This window comes from Psittacula echo (genome assembly GCF_963264785.1).
Source record: "Psittacula echo genome assembly, contig: SCAFFOLD_46, whole genome shotgun sequence".
Taxonomy (NCBI): domain Eukaryota; kingdom Metazoa; phylum Chordata; class Aves; order Psittaciformes; family Psittacidae; genus Psittacula; species Psittacula echo.
Window position 1 is genome coordinate 914,540 of NW_027664243.1, and position 22,011 is coordinate 936,550.

Sequence of the window (22,011 nt, forward strand, 5' to 3'; positions counted from 1 at the left end):
TCTCTATGGGGTCCCTATGGGTCTCTATGGGGTCTCTATGGGTCTCTATGGGGTCCCTATGGGGCTCTATGGGGCTCTATGGGTCTCTATTTGTCTCTATGGGGTCCCTATGGTCTCTATGGGTCTCTATGGGTCTCTATGGGGCTCTATGGGGTCTCTATGGGGCTCTGTGGGTCCCTATGGGGCTCTATGGGGTCTCTATGTGTCCCTATGGGGCTCTATCGGTCTCTATGGGTCTCTATGGGGTCTCTATGGGGTCTCTATGGGTCTCTATGGGGTCTCTATGGGGCTCTATGGGGTCTCTATGGGGTCTCTATGGGGCTCTATGGGGTCTCTATGGGTCTCTATGGGTCTCTATGGGGCTCTATGGGGCTCTGTGGGTCTCTATGGGTCCCTATGGGTCTCTATGGGTCTCTATGGTTCCCTATGGGTCTCTATGGGGCTCTATGGGGCTCTATGGGGTCTCTATGGGGTCTCTATGGGTCTCTATGGGGTCTCTATGGGGCTCTATGGGGTCTCTATGGGGTCTCTATGGGGTCTCTATGGGTCCCTATGGGTCTCTATGGGTCTCTATGGTTCCCTATGGGTCTCTATGGGGCTCTATGGGTCTCTATGGGGCTCTGTGGGTCCCTATGGGGCTCTATGGAGCGGGTCATTGCGGCCGCGGCCCCTTTAAGCCCCGCCCGGAAGTGGCCGTCGCCCGTTGATGACGCCACTTCCGCCCGGAAGCTTCCCCTCAGCCGAGCGCACTGAGGCGGCGGGTCCGTGAGCGCGGGTAATCGGGGGCTCATTTGCATATGTTAATGAGGGCGGGAAGCTTTAATTGGGGGCAATGGGTGCGGGGCTTAATGGGGCCCGTCCATATCTGGGCTGAATTAACGCAGTTAATGAGCTTAATTAGGGGTAAAGCGGGTGAATTAATGGCGTTAATGATTAATGGCGGTTAATGAAGGCTGATGGAGGCCGGGGGGGGAGGGGGGGGGGCGGCTAATGAGGGCCTGTTGGGGTTAATTAGGGCTGTTAATTAGGGGTTAATTAAGTGTTAATGGGGGTATTAATCGGGGCCGTTAATGGTTCTTAATGGGCTTCATTAAGGCCGTTAGGGGCTAATTAGTGCTGATAATGGGCCTGAATAGGCAGCGGTGGGGCTAATTGGGGCTATTAATGAGCGCCAATGTGGGCTAATTAGTTAATAAGGGCTAATTGGGGTTAATGAGGGGGCCAACGAGGGTCAATTGGGGCTGTTCATGGGGGTTAAGTGGGCTTAATTAGGGTTAATGGGGGTTAATTAGGGCTTAATAAGGGTTAATGGGAGTTATTTAGGGCTTAATAAGGGTTAATGGGGGTTAATTAGGGCTTAATAAGCGTTAATGGGGGTTATTTAGGGCTGTTAATGGGGTTAATTGTGTTTAATTAGGGTGATTTAGCTCTCGTTAGTGTTAATTAGTGTTTAATCAGTGAGAATGGGTGTGAATTGGCTCTTAATTGGTCATTAATTCGTTATTCGTTAGTCATTGTTTAATGATTAACCATTAAGTGGTTATTAATGGGCCATTAATTAATATTAATTAGGTATTAATTGGTCGCTAATTAGTAATTAATCTTTGTTATGAATAGATGTTAATTGGCCATTAATAGCTATTAATCAGCCTTTGATAACTAATTGTTGCGAATAGCTATTGATTGATCATGAACAGTCATTAATTAGTCACTAATTGATCATTAATTGCTCATTAACCGTTATTAATTGGCGCTAATGAAGCTCAACTGCGCCATGGCCAAGCGCTCCGTGACCTTCGCTGACCTCGAGGGGGAGGGGCCAGAGGAGGAACCGCCCCACCCCCCCCGCAAGAGGGTGAGTGGGGACCTATGGGGCTCTATGGGTCTCTATGGGTCTCTATGGGGTCTCTATGGGTCTCTATGGGTCTCTATGGGGTCTCTATGGGGTCTCTATGGGGTCTCTATGAGGTCTCTATGGGGTCTCTATGGGGTCTCTATGGGGTCTCTATGGGTCTCTATGGGGTCTCTATGGGGTCTCTATGGGTCTCTATGGGTCTCTATGGGGGCTCTATGGGGTCTCTATGGGTCTCTATGGGTCTCTATGGGTCTCTATGGGTCTCTATGGGGTCTCTATGGGTCTCTATGGGGTCTCTATGGGGTCTCTATGGGGTCTCTATGGGGTCTCTATTGGTCTCTATGGGGCTCTATGGGGCTCTATGGGGCTCTATGGGGTCTCTATGGGGTCTCTATTGGTCTCTATGGGGTCTCTATGGGGTCTCCATTGGTCTCTATGGGTCTCTATGGGGTCTCTATGGGGTCTCTATGGGTCTCTATGGGGTCTCTATGGGGTCTCTATGGGGCTCTATGGGGCTCTATGGGTCTCTATGGGGTCTCTATGGGTCTCTATGGAGTCTCTATGGGGTCTCTATGGGTCTCAGTGGGTCTCTATGGGTCTCTATGGGTCAGGCCATGAGCCGCTTCCCGGGGCAGCCCTCTTTGGACAGCGACGAGGAGGAGGAGGAGGAGGAGGACGAGGCCGAAGGCAGCAGCGACTTTAACCTCTTCCTGCCCCACGGCACGTATGGGGCAGCTATGGGGCTCTGTGGGTCTCTATGGGTCTCTATGGGGTCTCTATGGGTCTCCATGGAGTCTCTATGGGGTCTCTATGGGGTCTCTATGGGGTCTCTATGGGTCTCAGTGGGTCTCTATGGGTCTCTATGGGTCTCTATGGGGTCTCTATGGGGTCTCTATGGGTCTCTATGGGGTCTCTATGGGGTCTCTATGGGTCTCTATGGAGTCTCTATGGGGTCTCTATGGGTCTCTATGGGGTCTCTATGGGGTCTCTATGGGTCTCTATGGAGTCTCTATGGGGTCTCTATGGGGTCTCTATGGGGTCTCTATGGGTCTCTATGGAGTCTCTATGGGTCTCTATGGGGTCTCTATGGGGTCTCTATGGGTCTCCATGGAGTCTCTATTGGGTCTCTATGGGGTCTCTATGGGGTCCCTATGGGGTCCCTATGGCTCTCTATGGCTCTCTATGGGGTCTCTATGGGGTCTCTATGGGTCTCTATGGGTCTCTATGGGGTCTCTATGGGTCTCTATGGGTCTCTATGGTTCTCTATGGGGTCTCTATGGGTCTCTATGGGGTCTCTATGGGGTCTCTATGGGGTCTCTATGGGTCTCTATGGGGTCTCTATGGGGTCTCTATGGGTCTCTATGGGGTCTCTATGGGTCTCTATGGGTCTCTATGGGTCCCTATGGGTCCCTATGGGTCTGTGACCTCTCCCCTCCCCCCTCTCCAGGCTCTGGGGGGTCCCCGGAGGGGGCGGGTCCGGAGGAGGGGGAGGGGCCGGTGACCCCGTTTGACCTCGGGCCCGAGCTGGCCGAGGGGCACTTTGACCCCCAGGGGCACTTCCTGTGGCACCCGGCCCCTCCCCCCGACCCCTGGCTCGAGGCCATCGAGGGGGTGAGGAGGAGGGGGAGGGGAGGGGGGGGGGAATGGGGGGGGGAGGGGAAATGGGGGGGGAGATGGGGGGGGATGGGGGAGGGGAATGGGGGGGGAGATGGGGGGGGATGGGATGGGAATGGGGGGAAAGGGAAATGGGGGGGATGGGGGATGGGTCTGGGATGGGGGAGGGGAATAGGGGTGGAAGGGGGGGGGATGGGATGGGAATGGGGGATGGGGCTGGGATGTGGGGGGAGGGGAATAGAGGGGGAAATGGGGGGGAGGGGAATGGGGGGGGATGGGACGGGGCTGAGGGGAAGGGGGGGAGGGGAATGGGGGGGATGGGGGAGGGGAATGTGGGGGGAAATGGGGGGGATGGGTCTGGGATGGGGGAGGGGAATAGGGGTGGAAGTGGGGGATGGGAAGGGAATGGGGGGAAGTGGGGGGAGGGGAATGGGGGGGATGGGGCTGGGATGGGGGAGGGGAATGGGGGTGGGAAATGGGGGGATGGGATGGGGATGGGGGGGAAGGGGGGGAGGGGAATGGGGGAGAAGGGGGAAATGAGGTTTAATGGGGGGGAATGGGGTAGGAATGTGGGGGGATGGGGGCAAAGGGGGGGAATGGGTCTGGGATGTGGGGGGAGGGGAAGTGGGGGAAAAGAGGGTGAAAATGGGGGGAAATGGGGCCAAAATGGGGCTGGGAGGTGGCAAAACGGGAAGGGAGCAGGAAATGGGGCGGAATTCCATGGAAATCAGGGCTGGAAACCCCATTGAGCCCCTTTCCCGCCCCCCCCCCGCTTCCCCCTCCCCCAACAGCTCCCCATCAAGCCCCGCCCCCCGCGCCGTGACGTCAGCGCCTCCTCCTCCCCGCCCCCTTCCCCCCCTCCCCTGCGGCAGCTCCTGGAGGAGGCGCTGGAGCTGCTGCGGCCGGGGGAAACAGTAGGGGGCGCCCTGCGGCGGCTGGGGGGGCGTGGCCAGGGCGGGCGGGGGCGTGGCCAGGGCGGGCGGGGGCGTGGCCAAGAGGAGGAGGGGAAGGGGCGGGGCGAGGGCGGGAGGGGGCGTGTCCGTCGTCAGGCCCCGCCCCCCGCGCCGCCAGAGCTGCTGCGATTGGTGGCGGTGGCCGACGGGCTGGTGGGGAGGGGGGTGCTGGGGGCGCTGGAGGAGGATCGGGAAGGGCTGGAGAGGAGGAGGAGGGAGGAGGTGGGGGGGGGGCAGGGGGGGAATGGGGGTGGGGAGGGGGAGGGGGTTCCCCCCCCCGTGCAGGGTGGAAGTGGAGCGGTCGATATGTTCGCGGCGGGGGAGGAAGAGGAGGAGGAGGAGAAGGGGGAGGGGAAGGAGGAAGGTGAGGGGGGGGATGGGTGGGGGAGGGGAGAAATGGGGTGGGAACTGGGGTGGGGGAGGGGGGAAATGGGGTGAGAAATAGGGGGGAAGGGGGGGAACTGGGGTGGGGGGAAATGGGTGGGGGAGGGGGGGATGGGGTGGGAAATGGGTGGGGGAGGGGGGAATGGGGTGGGAAATGGGGTGGGGGAGGGGGGAATGGGGTAGGAAATGGGGTGGGGGAGGGGGGAATGGGGTAGGAAATGGGGGTGAAGGGGGGGGAAGGGGCAAAGTGGAGGGGCCTATGGGGTGGGGGAGGGGTAAAAAGAGGTTCCGGGGGGGTGTTACGGGGTGGGGGAGGGGCCAAATGAACGGGGATTCGGGGGGGGGGGAGGGGCTTTGGGGTGGCCCCTCCCCCACCCCCATAGCCCCTCCCCCCCCCTCCTTCCATAGGGGAAGTGCTTTGGGAATACACCTGGGAAGAGGGGGGGGAAGTTTACGGCCCCTTCAGCAGCGCCCAAATGCAGGTGAATGGGGGGGGAGGGGCTTAAAGGGGGTGGGTGAAGCCCCTCCCCCTCCTCTGACGTCACTGCCGTCTCCTCCAATCAGGAGTGGGCGTCGCAGGGCTACTTCGAGGGGGGAGGGGCGCGGTGCCGGCGGGTGCGGCCCCTCCCCCACGCGCCGGGCCCCTTCTACGACTGCGCGCGGGTGGATTTCGAGCTGTTCACGTGACCCGGAGGGGGGGGGGGGGGGGGGAGGGGCCCGGAGGGGGAGGGGCCGAAAATTCATAAAGAAAATAAAAAAAAAAAAAATACGCGGAAAATTTAAAAAAAAAAAAAAAAAAAATTTTCGGTTTTTATTTTAATTTATTTGAGCCCCGCGCGGGGGGGGGAGAGGGGGGGGGAGGGGTTGAAGCGGGCCCCTCCCCCCATCCCCTCCCCCCCATGGTTGGGGTTGGCATCGCCCCTCCCCCCCCCCCCCCAGCCCTCAATGGATGGGGCCCATGTGGGCCCCTCCCCCATCCTCAATCGCCCCGCCCCCTTCCTGGCGCAGCAGTGGGGCACAGAGCGGGGGGGGCTGGGCCCCACGTGTCCCTATGGGTCGGGGCTGGGCCCCACATCTCTCTATGGGGCAGGAGATGGGGGCAGGCCCCATGTGTCTCTCTGGGGCAGGAGATAGGGGCAGGGCTCTCTCCATGGGGCGGGGGCAGGGCCCCACATCTCTCTATGGGGCAGAGAGTGGGGGATGGTGTTGCCTTCGCGTAGGCTTAGCGACCTGGTTCAGGAACGTCACGGCGACCAGCCCTGGGCCGCTCGGGCCATAAGCTCACTAACACCAATGTGGTGGACGGCAAAATGGCGTTTATTGCTTGATGGCACGGTGTTATATAGCTTTGGTTTACAACGTCATATCCGTCTGCTAACATCATAAATCAAGTGCAATTGGCTACTAGGAGAGGGACCCTATCTTCCCGTACAGCGCGATATCTTCCGACCGTCAGACCCTGGCTACCCACATTTCCCCCCTCCCTATGCATAATTATATAACCTAAATAATAAGCTTAAAAAACACTAAGAACACTATACCCAAAAGGGATCTTATTTAGATTGCACACCTTAAAATAAGTCTACGCTATAAAGCACACTCCTGAGTAAAGACAGAAGGCACATTAGGTAGTAGATAATGAAGAGGTATACTGAAAGAACGAGGTAGAGTTAAAGGTAACTAAAAAGACAAGATCTCTGTGAGGTGATAAAGTTGAACTTGAACCTATATGCTCTGGGAAGACCGTCAGTAAAGTAGCTCCGAAAGGCATCACTGCTGTGTGAGGTGACAGACTCAACCCTAGCGGGCGTCCCCGCGCAGGTAACGTTGACCTGACTGTGATCAGTTTATGTTCCCTTCACTCAGCGCGAGGTTCGGGTGTTTCAATTGTTTAAAAAGTGCCCACCTGTTACCACGTAGGGGGCCAGTCTACGCGGTAAGAGGAAATGACAGTGACTAAAAAGGTCTCCCAGAGGTTCGGATTTGTCCGAACAGCTAAAGTGAAACATAATAACTTGAGGTATCATTAACTAAAGATAGTACTAAAGTAATTGTCGACGTTCTACGAGCATAATATTAACCGTTTCTAACCGGCTCTTAACAAACGATACAAGCTTATTCAATATACAGGGTCCGAAGGTCAGAGCTAGGAGAATCATTATGATTGGTCCCATCAGGGTAGATATTAAGGAAGTCAACCATGGCGATTGGGTAAACCAGGATGTATACCAACTTTGCAGTGCTTCTCGTTCCCGTCTTCGTTTTTCCAAACCCTCTCGTAACTTTGCCATGGTGTCTCTTACCACTCCAGTATGGTCCGCATATACGCAACATTCTTCTTTCAATGCAGCACACACTCCTCCTTGTTGAAGAAACATCAGATCTAGACCTCTACGGTTCTGTAGCACTACTTCAGATAGTGATCTAACTGATTGCTCTAATGCAGTTATAGATTGTTCGATTCTGGCTAGGTCCTCATCGACGGCCATTCTCAAAGCATGAAATTCTGAACTCTGTTGCACTAAAGATGTTACGCCTGTACCTAATCCTGCACCTCCCACTAATAGTAGGGTGGCTATTGTTATAGCTGTAAGGGGTTCTCGTTTTAACAAATGGTGCTCCGGGGTAAGATGTGAGCGATAAACAAATTCTTCAGGATGGTAAATTATCTTGGGAATTATAGACACTTGGACACAGTATTCCGCCAATTTGTTAAAGTTGTCTAAGGATAAACAGGGTGTGACTCCAATAATAGAACAGATCCATTTAGCATTGGTGACTGGTATTAACCATTTTGCTGAGATATTATCCTGTATCTTACTAACACACAACTGTTGTTTGTTGTCTGGGACAGCACCCAGACATACACCGCTTCCTACCACCTGTGCTAGTGTTATGCTTTGTTTTTCCATCTCCCATGTACATTGGGGCGGATTTGTACCATTTGCTAGAATAGGTATGTCACTTACTCCTACAGCCTCATAAAAAGGTGGTTTTATTCCATAGCATAGCCAGCAATGCTCTGTAAAGTTCGGATGGGTCTTGTTTAATACTCGATAGCTGGCCTGCATCATTCCCCAGAGAGGATCTTCATAGCGAATTGTATTGGTGTGTGGTCTCACTGTGTTACGTATTACTGTGGGTGGGGTGCTATATTTTGCTGTAGGTACATCAGGTTCAGTTAGTTTTCTGACTATAGGATTTTGGCCAGGGGTTGGTAGGAGTGTTTTACCAGCAAATGTTAGTTTAGGGTGTACTGGCAATGGATCAGCCGGAATCAATGTTTTTTGGATACGAATGCGGCCACCTCTATCTTTTCCTGTTTGATAATATCGAACTCCCCATATCTTTCCCAAGAGCCAACTCGGATGTTGAGGATTACTTACATTCAAATAGAGGTGCTTACAATAATTTGTACCATAAAATGTCGATATGGCGTAAGGAGAGTGAAATTCTTCACCTCTATTTATAGGTGGGGGTCTACACCCATAAGGAGCCCAGGATACCCGCAGAAAGGGATCTTTCCCTGGCTCTGGAATCCAGGCATTTGCAATCGTCTCACAGCCCCAGTAAGCGCAATAATAGTGCCCGGGGTAATTGCAGTAACTCTTTCCCGGATTGGAACTAGGGCAGAAATAGTATGCTCCTCGTTCAAAGCAGAGTATTGTAGGTATTAGTTGGCAAAGGGTGGCCATAAAACTAGGAGCCCCTGACGTTGTTATGGTTTGTATAACTGTACCAGAATCAAATTGATATAGTGTCCATTTGAAAGGTTGATGAGGATAATGAGAATTCGATTCTGCCCTCGCTACAGTGAAAAGCCCCAAAAACATGATCACACAAAGGCACCGTAGCCCCTTTTTGGGAGGGGCCTTTTGACGATGCTGTTGCTCTGACGACGTGGGGTGTTCAGTTGCCGGAGGGCTCTTTGGGGCAGGTAAGGAATTGGCTGGTTCATCGTCCCCTTGTGGTAGTGGGAAGTACCGGTCACGAGGGTGTCCAATGAATCGGTCCTGTAAACAAAAACTCACAATTTTCATCAGTTTTGTCCTTCAAATCTGGTTTGATTGATTTAATTGGGCACCATTTAATCCGGTTATCTTTTTTGACTGCAGCGTATCCCCGTCCTGTTAGGACTAATCTCCACCCGTGTTCCCATTCTCCCAGTTCATTTCTGACTATGACCAATGGGCCATCATCTAATGCTCGAGTGGACCAATGTTTTTGGGCAGGGCTGTTTGCTTCCTCTCCCCTGGGAAACTGATTCAATGCTAAGAGAGCGGTTGCTAGTAGGCGGGCTTGGTCTCCTGTGGGGATGGTATTGTTAAACCCTTCTGTGTTTGCTAATACCTCTAATTTGGATTTCAAGGTTTGGTTTGCTCGCTCGACTATGGCCTGCCCTGTGCTGTTATATGGAATACCGTGTGTTAGAGTGATGCCCCATTTTAAAGCAAATGCTTGAACTGATTTAGAGATAAAATTTGGGCCATTGTCTGTTTTGATTTGTTTTGGAATGCCAAGCCATGCCATGACCGACAACCAATGTTGAATAGTTGCTTTAGAGCTCGCTTTAAGATGTTGGGTGGCGGCGATTACTCCGCTGTATGTGTCCACGGTCACTGCTAGCCACGCTCGAGGCTTCAGTAATTGGCAAAGTGTAAAATCTGTCTGCCATATTTCGGAGGCTTTAAGGCCTCTGGGGTTGACTCCGCAGGGCCACAGTGGTGCTTTCTGACAATGAGGGCACGTTGCCGCTATGTGTTTTGCGTCGGTGACTGAAAGTCCGCATCTCTTTGCTAACGCTTTGGCTCCGATATGGAGGGATTCATGTAACTGACAGGCTTCTCTTAGTGTCCACAGGCCTTTCGCGGCAGCATCTGCTTTGTCATTGCCGATTTGAAAAAATCCCTTAACTGGGTCATGACTATTGATGTGAATAACTGATATGGTACCTTGTCGGGTGGAAAGCGCTTCTTCCAGCATAAGAGCTATTGAAGATGTTGACACACCAGGCCCCGACATAGCTAGGCAGAGTTTAGCTACAAACATTGAATCAGTGACTATGTTAAGATGCTCCGTTGGGAACAGTCCACACGCTAGCACTACGGCTGCTGCTTCTAACTGTTGAACCGAAAGTGTGTGGTCGGTCATTTTTACGCAGTGCCATTCTTCCTTTGATTGCCATACCGCTGCTGCGGTTGAAGTCGCTGAGGATGCGTCTGTAAAAACTGTAGGTCCCTGTTGAGGCCGATCCAGGATTTTCTGTGGAAGGTCGATGTCGATGACCGCCAGCATTTGAGTCCAGGGGGGCTTTGCAGCATATCGGACTTCTCCGCCGAATCCGACGAGGGCTATAGCTAAATGCTCTGACATCGCCACCGATTGCGTCGGGAGCTGTTTACGAAAGGGTAGGAATATCTTGGCAGGTTCGATGCCTAGGTGTCTTAAAGCGAGTTTTCTACCTTTCATGATAAGGTTACCAAGGCACTCGACTCCGGGGGAAAATGCACGTGACGGTTTTCCGAGAACTACCCACTGTATTGGGTGTGCCTTGTCAGGGGGTCCCTGAGCCAGTGCTCCCACTCCCCCTCCTTTGGTGAAATGCACATACAGGTCAAGCGACACATCTGGGTTCCATCTGGCGAGTGTGCTTGACGACGCCTGTTTTTCAATGAAGTCAAGACTGTCCATTGCTTCTGGTGTTAGTACCTTCTGTTCCCATGGGTGTTTTCCTTTCAAAAGGTCATACAGCGGGGCCATGATATTCGGAGGGATCAGGACAATGTTGCGAAGCCATTGTAGGGACCCCACTAGCTGTTGCATATCGTGGAGTGTTTTGACGTGTCGGTGAATTTTTACTTGGGGTGGAGTTATATAGGAACTCGTGATTTCTACTCCCAAGAAGCTCACGCATGGTCCCCTTTTAATTTTCGCACTCGCAATTTCGAACCCATTTGTTTTTAAGGTTTCAGAAACCAGTGATATTAACTGATCCACCTGCTTTCCTGATGGTGCGGCGATTAAGATATCGTCCATATATTGAATGATGGTCTCAGTTGGGTCGTTATGTCGGATCGGTGCCAAGGCTCGATCTACTGTAATCTGACAGATGGTGGGTGAATTGACCATTCCTTGAGGCAGCACTTTCCACTGGAAACGTAAATTAGGACGTTGGCTATTTGGGAATACGACAGAAAAAGCAAACCGTTCTTTGTCCTCTTCATGTAAGGGTATGGAGAAAAAACAGTCCTTAATATCAAGAACGGCACAAGGTTGTCCTTTTGGTATCATAGAGTTCATGGGTAACAGCGTTTGAACGGGACCCATAGGCTGGATAGTCTTGTTTATCTCACGTAGGTCATGAAGAAGGCGAAATCCTTCACCCTTTCGTTTAGGTATGACAAAAACTGGTGTGTTCCATGGGCTGGTAGAGGGCTCTATATGTCCTCGTTGTAGTTCACGGTCAAGTAATTCGAGGAGAGCATCCATTCGAGGCTTTGACAAGGGCCACTGCTCGACCCGAACTGGATCAGATGATTTCCAAGTTAATTTAATTGGTGGAAGTGGGTGTACGGCAGTGGCCCCTACGGTAAATTTGTCACCCTGGCATTCAATAGGGTTAGGGCGTCTCTTCCCAGCAGGGGTGGAACTCCAGACATAACATACGGAGAGAGGGTGATAGTTTTTTCTGGCCCATTCTCAGTATGGAGAGTGATTGCTATTAATTGAGCGCTCTTTCGAGCCCGAGATAGTCCTCCAACTCCACCCACCATGGGGGCGTTTTCCAGCATCCAGTGTGGGGGCCAGCTCGTCTCAGGAATGACTGTAACATCCGCTCCAGTATCGATCAAAAAGGGGACACTAATAGTGGTGTTGTCTTTGGCATTGAGAAGGGAGCAGATCCCCCATATCACTGGTGGATTATCGCATTTTAGTGCCAGGGCCACCCTGGGGTCCCGTTCCCAGAGGGTGGTCCTTGTTGTTCCTGAGATAGAGGCGGGTTCGTTAGAGCTGTCGGTTGAGTTGTGAAGTTGGTTACGCCTTGAGAAGGCAACGGGTTCGGGGGTACTTCGCCCAAACTGAAGTTGGCATAATGGGGCCGCCTCACATTCAAAGTGGGAGAGGGCTGTGTGCGGCCCGAGTGCCCCCTCCCCTTCGCGTTTCCCCGTTTAGATCTACAGTCTTTAGCAAAATGTCCTTTCTTTCCACAGGCCCAACACGGTCCCCTGGGCCTGTCCTGGCGCGGGGGGGGCAGTGGGCAACTATTTATAATGTGGCCTGTCTGGCCGCACTTAAGACATACCATCATATTGGTGACTGCGGTGCGAACAGCCGCTTGAATTGGTGTTAAATGCTCTTCCTTTGCGACGTGCTTGATCATGTCTGCAATGCTTGACCCCACTGGGAGTGACCGCAGAATCTCTTTGGTTGTCGAATTACACTGCTGGCGTAAACACTCTGCCACAACCGGGCCCTTCGCTTCTGCAGGCAGGTTTGAAGAGTCGACCGCGGCCTGGAGACGATCCACAAACTGTGTAAAGCTTTCACTTTCATTTTGTTTTATTGTGGACCATGGCGATGGCCTAGCAACAACTCTAGAAGCTGTGCGAATAGCTTCTCTGGCTGCACGAGTGGTTGTCATTACCTCGTGAGCCCGCAGGCCCTGGGCCTGCGCTTGCGGGGTAATCATTGTGGGGTCTGTGCCCATCAGCCGCTGCAGACTGGAGCCGTGTAGCGGATGATCGGCCCCGACTGCTTGGGCTAACTGTCTTGCACAGTTTTCTTCCCATTCCTGTTTAAAAACAATCATCCCCGCTCCATCAAAAATCAATCTACAAGTTTGCTTTATATCGAATGGGAGCATATCGTCTGCCCCAAAGATACCATCTATAAGGGTAGAGACCATGGCAGAATTAATACCTTTATCTGCAATTGCTTTAACAATTGTTTGTATATCCTTAGGATTTATTGGTGAGTGGACCCTCTGTCCCCCATCCGTCACTCGGACTGGAAACGCCAATGGGATCGATGGGGTCCAGTCAGCACAATCAATCATTATTTTCCTCCAGTCCGTGAGGGGGACCTCCTCCTCCTGTGATTCCTTTTTAATTTGGGCAGGGATAACTGAACCCTTAGTTCTGTTTATTTCTGTTTGTGGCCACTCTAAATTTGAACCTGTCGAGAGCTGCTCCTCCCGACTATTGTCTGATCCCCAGCTAGTGTCTGATTCAGAATCAGAACTCGATTGACCGGTTGTATCTGGTGTCCGGTATCTTTTTGTCGGGCTGCGGCCGCGGCCGCTTCCCTTGTGGGGGGGGTAGTCCTTCCCCTTGTGGGCGGGTCGCTCCTTCCCCTTATGGGCGGGCCGGTCCTGCCCCTTGCGCCCGCCCCTCCTCCCCATTGGTTCGTCCCGCCCACCAATCGAGGGGGAACTGGCCCTACGGCGGCCGCTCTGATTGGCTGCCCGCTTTTCTCTCGCGTCCCGCCCCCCGCCTTTGTGCTCATTCGCGTTCCCCTCCCCCTCCCGTTCCTGCTTGCTTGTTAAGGCTGGCTTTTCCTCCCCGTTCCCGCCAAAGATGTCCTCGCCCCGCCCCCCGCCTTTGAGCTCGGCGCCATCTTGGGGTGCATAGGGTGGAGGCCCAGCCCAGCCTGCTGTGGCCTCAGCGTTCCGTGCACCGAACGAGCGGTCGGCGGCGCAAGATGGCGGACGAGGCGGTTGTTTGCAGCTTCGTGTTCAAGAAGCGGGGCCTGGCGGCGGGCAGGGGCCGGCGCAAGCGGCCCAGCAGCGACCAGGAGCGGGAGAGCAGCGGCGAGGAGGGCAGCACGGTGGTGCGGAAGGAGCGGCGGCGGGAGCTCCCCAACCCCATGATCCAGAAGACCAGGAGGTGCACGAAGGAGAGGCCGGGGTATGCGCTGAGCAGCAGCGATGAGGAGGATGCCGCTAAGGAGATTGGAGTCACGTATAAATCCACCAGATCCGCGAAACCCGTTGGCCCAGAAGACATGGGAGCCACAGCAGTGTATGAGCTGGACACGGAGAAGGAGAAGGATGCTCAGGCCATCTTTGAGCGCAGCCAGAAAATCCAGGAGGAGCTGAGAGGAAAGGAAGATGATAAAATTTACCGTGGTATTAACAACTACCAGAAGTATGTGAAGCCCAAGGACACATCCATGGGAAATGCCTCTTCAGGAATGGTCAGAAAAGGACCCATCCGAGCTCCGGAGCACTTGAGGGCCACGGTGCGATGGGACTATCAGCCCGACATCTGCAAGGACTACAAAGAGACTGGCTTCTGTGGCTTCGGAGACAGCTGCAAGTTCCTCCATGACCGCTCGGACTACAAGCACGGATGGCAGATCGAGCGGGAGCTGGATGAGGGTCGTTATGGAGTCAATGATGAGGAGAACTATGAGGTGAGCAGCGATGAGGAGGATATGCCTTTCAAATGCTTCATCTGCAGAAGTTCCTTCAAGAACCCCGTGGTCACCAAGTGTAGGCACTATTTCTGTGAGGGCTGTGCCCTCCAACACTACCGCAAATCCCAGCGCTGCTACGTGTGTGACAAGCAAACCAACGGCGTCTTCAACCCAGCAAAAGAGCTCATGGCAAAACTGGAAATGCCAATGGGATCGATGGGGTCCAGTCGGCACAATCAATCATTATTTTCCTCCAGTCCGTGAGAGGGACCTCCTCCTCCTGTGATTCCTTTTTAATTTGGGCAGGGATAACTGAACCCTTAGTTCTGTTTATTTCTGTTTGTGGCCACTCTAAATTTGAACCTGTCGAGAGCTGCTCCTCCCGACTATTGTCTGATCCCCAGCTAGCGTCTGATTCAGAATCAGAACTCGATTGACCGGTTGTATCTGGTGTCCGGTATCTTTTTGTCGGGCTGCGGCCGCGGCCGCTTCCCTTGTGGGGGGGGTAGTCCTTCCCCTTGTGGGCGGGTCGCTCCTTCCCCTTACGGGCGGGCCGGTCCTGCCCCTTGCGCCCGCCCCTCCTCCCCATTGGTTCGTCCCGCCCACCAATCGAGGGGGAACTGGCCCTACGGCGGCCGCTCTGATTGGCTGCCCGCTTTTCTCTCGCGTCCCGCCCCCCGCCTTTGTGCTCATTCGCTTTCTCCTCCCCCTCCCGTTCCTGCTTGCTTGTTAAGGCTGGCTTTTCCTCCCCGTTCCCGCCAAAGATGTCCTCGCCCCGCCCCCCGCCTTTGAGCTCGGCGCCATCTTGGGGTGCATAGGGTGGAGGCCCAGCCCAGCCTGCTGTGGCCTCAGCGTTCCTTGCAGCGTTTCTTGCTTCCTCGGCCAGCCCACCCCAAAAAGATTCTGCATTTGTCCGTTGGTTAGAAGACGTGTCGGGGTTCGAGAGTTGGGGGGGGGTGTCGCCCTCCCGAGATACAGCAGGCTCAGGAGAGCCGGGAATGTCAGGGAGGGGAATGTCAGGGGGGTGCGGAGTCTGCGTGGCTGCCCCGATCCCCAGTTTTGGGGTGTCTCGGAGGCAGGATTTCGCAGCCTGCCAGGTTTCCTGCTCATGTATGGCTTTCCGCAGGGCCTGCATAACTTTCCCCCATGATTTAAGGCTCTTGCCAGAGCCCGAGGATATAGTCTCCTCAGCTAAGGCTTTGGTGCATTTATCCCACACCTCCGGGTGGAGAATATCCACCGGCTGCTCGACGACCCCGAGCTGTAAAAGCCTCGCTACTGCGAGAGTAAAATCTTTGGGCTTACAACTAATACCCCATTGTTTATGTATTTCGGATACGACCTTCACAATGGACTCCATCCTCCTTGTGGGTCCGGGAGCGTCCTCCCCGCCGGGCTACTCTCGCTGCTCCGGCCGACGTTCACCCGTCCAGGCGATGTTCCCGGGTTTCGGCACCACTTGTTGCCTTCGCGTAGGCTTAGCGACCTGGTTCAGGAACGTCACGGCGACCAGCCCTGGGCCGCTCGGGCCATAAGCTCACTAACACCAATGTGGTGGACGGCAAAATGGCGTTTATTGCTTGATGGCACGGTGTTATATAGCTTTGGTTTACAACGTCACATCCATCTGCTTACATCATAAATCAAGTGCTATTGGCTACTAGGAGAGGGACCCTATCTTCCCGTACAGCGCGATATCTTCCGACCGTCAGACCCTGGCTACCCACATCTATGGGGCTCTATGGGGGCTCTATGGGGGCTCTATGGGGTCTCTATGGGTCTCTATGGGTCTCTATGGGGGCTCTATGTGGGCTCTATGGGGTCTCTATGGGTCTCTATGGGGCTCTATGGGGGCTCTATGGGGTCTCTATGGGTCTCTATGGGTCTCTATGGGTCTCTATGGGTCTCTATGGGGGCTCTATGGGGTCTCTATGGGTCTCTATGGGTCTCTATGGGGGCTCTATGTGGGCTCTATGGGGTCTCTATGGGTCTCTATGGGGGCTCTATGGGGTCTCTATGGGTCTCTATGGGGTTTCTATGGGGTCTCTATGAGGTCTCTATGGGGTCTCTATGGGTCTCTATGAGTCTCTATGGGGTCTCTATGGGGTCTCTATGGGGTCTCTGTGGGGTCTCTATGGGTCTCTGTGTGTCTCTATGGGGTCTCTATGGGTCTCTATGGGGTCTCTATGGGGCTCTATGGGGCTCTATGGGGTCTCTATGGGGCTCTATGGGGCTCTATGGGGTCTCTAGGGGTCTCTAGGGGTCTCTATGGGGTCTCTATGGGTCTCTATGGGGTCTCTATGGGGCTCTATGGGGCTCTATGGGGTCTCTAGGGGTCTCTAGGGGTCTCTATGGGGTCTCTATGGGTCTCTATGGGGTCTCTATGGGTCTCTATGGGTCTCTATGGAGTCTCTATGGGGTCTCTATGGGTCTCAGTGGGTCTCAGTGGGTCTCTATGGGTCTCTATGGGTCTCTATGGGTCTCTATGGGGTCTCTATGGGTCTCTATGGGTCTCTATGGGGTCCCTATGGGTCTCTATGGGGTCTCCATGGGGTCTCCATGGGGTCTCTATGGGGCTCTATGGGTCTCTGTGGTGTCTCTATGGGTCTCTATGGGGTCTCTATGGGGTCTCTATGGGGTCTCTATGGGGTCTCTATGGGGCTCTATGGGTCTCTGTGGTGTCTCTATGGGTCTCTATGGGTCTCTATGGGGCTCTATGGGGTCTCTATGGGTCTCTGTGGGTCAGGCCATGAGCTTCCCGGGGCAGCCCTCTTTGGACAGCGACGAGGAGGAGGAGGAGGAGGAGGACGAGGCCGAAGGCAGCAGAGACTTTAACCTTTTCCTGCCCCACGGCACGTATGGGGCAGCTATGGGGCTCTGTGGGTCTCTATGGGTCTCTATGGGGTCTCTATGGGGTCTCTATGGGTCTCTATGGGGTCTCTATGGGGTCTCTATGGGTCTCTATGGGGTCTCTATGGGGTCTCTATGGGTCTCTATGGGGTCTCTATGGGGTCTCCATGCGTCTCTATGGGGTCTCTATGGGTTTTTATGGGGTCTCTGTGGGTCTCTATGGGTCTCTATGGGGTCTCTATGGGGTCTCTATGGGGTCTCTATGGGTTTTTATGGGGTCTCTATGGGTCTCTGGGTCTCTATGGGGTCTCTATGGGGTCTCTATGGGTCTCTATGGGTCTCTATGGGTCCCTATGGGGTCCCTATGGGTCCCTATGGGTCCCTATGGGGTCTCTATGGGTCTCTATGGGGTCTCTATGGGGTCTCTATGGGTCTCTATGGGGTCTCTATGGGTCTCTATGGGGTCTCTATGGGGTCTCTATGGGGTCTCTATGGGTCCCTATGGGTCTCTATGGGTCTCTATGGGGTCTCTATGGGGTCTCTATGGGGTCTCTATGGGTCTGTGACCTCTCCCCTCCCCCCTCTCCAGGCTCCGGGGGTTCCCCGGAGGGGGCGGGTCGGGAGGAGGGGGAGGGGCCGGTGACCCCGTTTGACCTCGGGCCCGAGCTGGCCGAGGGGCACTTTGACCCCCAGGGGCACTTCCTGTGGCACCCGGCCCCTCCCCCCGACCCCTGGCTCGAGGCCATCGAGGGGGTGAGGAGGAGGGGGAGGGGAGGGGGGGGGAATGGGGGGGGGAGGGGAAATGGGGGGGGAGATGGGGGGGGATGGGAAGGGAATGGGGGGGAGGGGAAATGGGGGGGATGGGGGATGGGTCTGGGATGGGGGAGGGGAATAGGGGTGGAAGGGGGGGGGATGGGATGGGAATGGGGGGGATGGGGGCTGGGATGTGGGGGGAGGGGAATGGGGGGGAAATGGGGGGGAAATGGGGGGGGAAGGGGAATGGGGGGGATGGGATGGGGATGGGGGAAGGGGGGGAGGGGAATGGGGGGGATGGGATGGGGGGGAGGGGAATAGGGGGGATGGGGGAGGGGAATGTGGGGGGAAATGGGGGGGATGGGTCTGGGATGGGGGAGGGGAATAGGTGTGGAAGTGGGGGATGGGAATGGGAATGGGGGGAAGTGGGGGGAGGGGAATGGGGGGGATGGGGCTGGGATGGGGGAGGGGAATGGGGTGGGAAATGGGGGGATGGGATGGGGATGGGGGGGAAGGGGGGGAGGGGAATGGGGGAGAAGGGGGAAATGAGGTTTAATGGGGGGGAATGGGGTAGGAATGTGGGGGGATGGGGGCAAAGGGGGGGAATGGGTCTGGGATGTGGGGGGAGGGGAAGTGGGGGAAAAGAGGGTGAAAATGGGGGGAAATGGGGCCAAAATGGGGCTGGGAGGTGGCAAAACGGGAAGGGAGCAGGAAATGGGGCGGAATTCCATGGAAATCAGGGCTGGAAACCCCATTGAGCCCCTTTCCCGCCCCCCCCCCGCTTCCCCCTCCCCCAACAGCTCCCCATCAAGCCCCGCCCCCCGCGCCGTGACGTCAGCGCCTCCTCCTCCCCGCCCCCTTCCCCCCCTCCCCTGCGGCAGCTCCTGGAGGAGGCGCTGGAGCTGCTGCGGCCGGGGGAAACAGTAGGGGGCGCCCTGCGGCGGCTGGGGGGGCGTGGCCAGGGCGGGCGGGGGCGTGGCCAGGGCGGGCGGGGGCGTGGCCAAGAGGAGGAGGAGGGGGGGAAGGGGCGGGGCGAGGGCGGGAGGGGGCGTGTCCGTCGTCAGGCCCCGCCCCCCGCGCCGCCAGAGCTGCTGCGATTGGTGGCGGTGGCCGACGGGCTGGTGGGGAGGGGGGTGCTGGGGGCGCTGGAGGAGGATCGGGAAGGGCTGGAGAGGAGGAGGAGGGAGGAGGTGGTGGGGGGGCAGGGGGGGAATGGGGGTGGGGAGGGGGAGGGGGTTCCCCCCCCCGTGCAGGGTGGAAGTGGAGCGGTCGATATGTTCGCGGCGGGGGAGGAAGAGGAGGAGGAGGAGAAGGGGGAGGGGAAGGAGGAAGGTGAGGGGGGGGATGGGTGGGGGAGGGGAGAAATGGGGTGGGAACTGGGGTGGGGGAGGGGGGAAATGGGGTGAGAAATAGGGGGGAAGGGGGGGAACTGGGGTGGGGGGAAATGGGTGGGGGAGGGGGGGATGGGGTGGGAAATGGGTGGGGGAGGGGGGAATGGGGTGGGAAATGGGGTGGGGGAGGGGGGAATGGGGTAGGAAATGGGGTGGGGGAGGGGGGAATGGGGTAGGAAATGGGGGTGAAGGGGGGGGAAGGGGCAAAGTGGAGGGGCCTATGGGGTGGGGGAGGGGTAAAAAGAGGTTCCGGGGGGGTGTTACGGGGTGGGGGAGGGGCCAAATGAACGGGGATTCGGGGGGGGGGGAGGGGCTTTGGGGTGGCCCCTCCCCCACCCCCATAGCCCCTCCCCCCCCCTCCTTCCATAGGGGAAGTGCTTTGGGAATACACCTGGGAAGAGGGGGGGGAAGTTTACGGCCCCTTCAGCAGCGCCCAAATGCAGGTGAATGGGGGGGGAGGGGCTTAAAGGGGGTGGGTGAAGCCCCTCCCCCTCCTCTGACGTCACTGCCGTCTCCTCCAATCAGGAGTGGGCGTCGCAGGGCTACTTCGAGGGGGGAGGGGCGCGGTGCCGGCGGGTGCGGCCCCTCCCCCACGCGCCGGGCCCCTTCTACGACTGCGCGCGGGTGGATTTCGAGCTGTTCACGTGACCCGGAAGAAGGGGGGGGGGGGGAGGGGCCCGGAGGGGGAGGGGCCGAAAATTCATAAAGAAAATAAAAAAAAAAAAAATACGCGGAAAATTTAAAAAAAAAAAAAAAAAAAATTTTCGGTTTTTATTTTAATTTATTTGAGCCCCGCGCGGGGGGGGGAGAGGGGGGGGGAGGGGTTGAAGCGGGCCCCTCCCCCCATCCCCTCCCCCCATCCCCTCCCCCCCATGGTTGGGGTTGGCATCGCCCCTCCCCCCCCCCCCCAGCCCTCAATGGATGGGGCCCATGTGGGCCCCTCCCCCATCCTCAATCGCCCCGCCCCCTTCCTGGCGCAGCAGTGGGGCACAGAGCGGGGGGGGCTGGGCCCCACGTGTCCCTATGGGTCGGGGCTGGGCCCCACATCTCTCTATGGGGCAGGAGATGGGGGCAGGCCCCATGTGTCTCTCTGGGGCAGGAGATAGGGGCAGGGCTCTCTCCATGGGGCGGGGGCAGGGCCCCACATCTCTCTATGGGGCAGAGAGTGGGGGATGGTGTTGCCTTCGCGTAGGCTTAGCGACCTGGTTCAGGAACGTCACGGCGACCAGCCCTGGGCCGCTCGGGCCATAAGCTCACTAACACCAATGTGGTGGACGGCAAAATGGCGTTTATTGCTTGATGGCACGGTGTTATATAGCTTTGGTTTACAACGTCACATCCGTCTGCTAACATCATAAATCAAGTGCTATTGGCTACTAGGAGAGGGACCCTATCTTCCCGTACAGCGCGATATCTTCCGACCGTCAGACCCTGGCTACCCACATTTCCCCCCTCCCTATGCATAATTATATAACCTAAATAATAAGCTTAAAAAACACTAAGAACACAATACCCAAAAGGGATCTTATTTAGATTGCACACCTTAAAATAAGTCTACGCTATAAAGCACACTCCTGAGTAAAGACAGAAGGCACATTAGGTAGTAGATAATGAAGAGGTATACTGGAAGAACGAGGTAGAGTTAAAGGTAACTAAAAAGACAAGATCTCTGTGAGGTGATAAAGTTGAACTTGAACCTATATGCTCTGGGAAGACCGTCAGTAAAGTAGCTCCGAAAGGCATCACTGCTGTGTGAGGTGACAGACTCAACCCTAGCGGGCGTCCCCGCGCAGGTAACGTTGACCTGACCGTGATCAGTTTATGTTCCCTTCACTCAGCGCGAGGTTCGGGTGTTTCAATTGTTTTAAAAAGTGCCCACCTGTTACCACGTAGGGGGCCAGTCTACGCGGTAAGAGGAAATGACAGTGACTAAAAAGGTCTCCCAGAGGTTCGGATTTGTCCGAACAGCTAAAGTGAAACATAATAACTTGAGGTATCATTAACTAAAGATAGTACTAAAGTAATTGTCGACGTTCTACGAGCATAATATTAACCGTTTCTAACCGGCTCTTAACAAACGATACAAGCTTATTCAATATACAGGGTCCGAAGGTCAGAGCTAGGAGAATTATTATGATTGGTCCCATCAGGGTAGATATTAAGGAAGTCAACCATGGCGATTGGGTAAACCAGGATGTATACCAACTTTGCAGTGCTTCTCGTTCCCGTCTTCGTTTTTCCAAACCCTCTCGTAACTTTGCCATGGTGTCTCTTACCACTCCAGTATGGTCCGCATATACGCAACATTCTTCTTTCAATGCAGCACACACTCCTCCTTGTTGAAGAAACATCAGATCTAGACCTCTACGGTTCTGTAGCACTACTTCAGATAGTGATCTAACTGATTGCTCTAATGCAGTTATAGATTGTTCGATTCTGGCTAGATCCTCATCGACGGCCATTCTCAAAGCATGAAATTCTGAACTCTGTTGCACTAAAGATGTTACGCCTGTACCTAATCCTGCACCTCCCACTAATAGTAGGGTGGCTATTGTTATAGCTGTAAGGGGTTCTCGTTTTAACAAATGGTGTTCCGGGGTAAGATGTGAGCGATAAACAAATTCTTCAGGATGGTAAATTATCTTGGGAATTATAGACACTTGGACACAGTATTCCGCCAATTTGTTAAAGTTGTCTAAGGATAAAGAGGGTGTGACTCCAATAATAGAACAGATCCATTTAGCATTGGTGACTGGTATTAACCATTTTGCTGAGATATTATCCTGTATCTTAC

The 22,011-nt window shown here is 55.1% G+C and overlaps 3 protein-coding genes across 5 annotated transcripts; all 3 read left to right on the forward strand.

Moving 5' to 3' along the window:
- The first annotated feature begins 334 nt into the window (after positions 1–334).
- On the forward strand, positions 335–5,508 carry LOC308232611 (CD2 antigen cytoplasmic tail-binding protein 2-like). Of its 2 annotated transcripts, none has more exons than XM_080639833.1 (6): positions 335–775; positions 1,763–1,855; positions 2,467–2,575; positions 3,303–3,466; positions 4,261–4,383; positions 5,371–5,508. In XM_080639833.1, exons 2-6 carry the CDS (start codon positions 1,775–1,777, stop codon positions 5,491–5,493), a joined length of 600 nt encoding a protein of 199 aa, XP_080495959.1. In that variant the 5' UTR covers positions 335–775; positions 1,763–1,774; the 3' UTR covers positions 5,494–5,508. The 2 variants fall into 2 exon arrangements, with proteins under 2 accessions (XP_080495959.1, XP_080495960.1); XM_080639834.1 differs by lacking the exon at positions 5,371–5,508 and adding an exon at positions 5,215–5,307.
- A 7,886-nt stretch (positions 5,509–13,394) lies between these two features.
- Positions 13,395–14,627, forward strand: LOC308232607 (E3 ubiquitin-protein ligase RNF113A-like). Its single transcript, XM_080639829.1, has one exon. The coding sequence runs from the start codon at positions 13,507–13,509 to the stop codon at positions 14,485–14,487; it is 981 nt and encodes a 326-aa protein (XP_080495955.1). The 5' UTR covers positions 13,395–13,506; the 3' UTR covers positions 14,488–14,627.
- A 517-nt stretch (positions 14,628–15,144) lies between these two features.
- Positions 15,145–19,951, forward strand: LOC308232605 (uncharacterized protein; the record flags this gene model as incomplete). 2 transcript variants are annotated; one of them, XM_080639827.1, is made up of 5 exons in its annotated part: positions 16,544–17,075; positions 17,663–17,826; positions 18,627–18,749; positions 19,587–19,660; positions 19,743–19,951. In XM_080639827.1, 5 exons carry the CDS (start codon positions 16,544–16,546, stop codon positions 19,921–19,923), a joined length of 1,074 nt encoding a protein of 357 aa, XP_080495953.1. In that variant the 3' UTR covers positions 19,924–19,951. The 2 variants fall into 2 exon arrangements, with proteins under 2 accessions (XP_080495952.1, XP_080495953.1); XM_080639826.1 differs by having other exon boundaries at positions 15,145–17,826.
- Between the last annotated feature and the right edge of the window lie 2,060 nt (positions 19,952–22,011).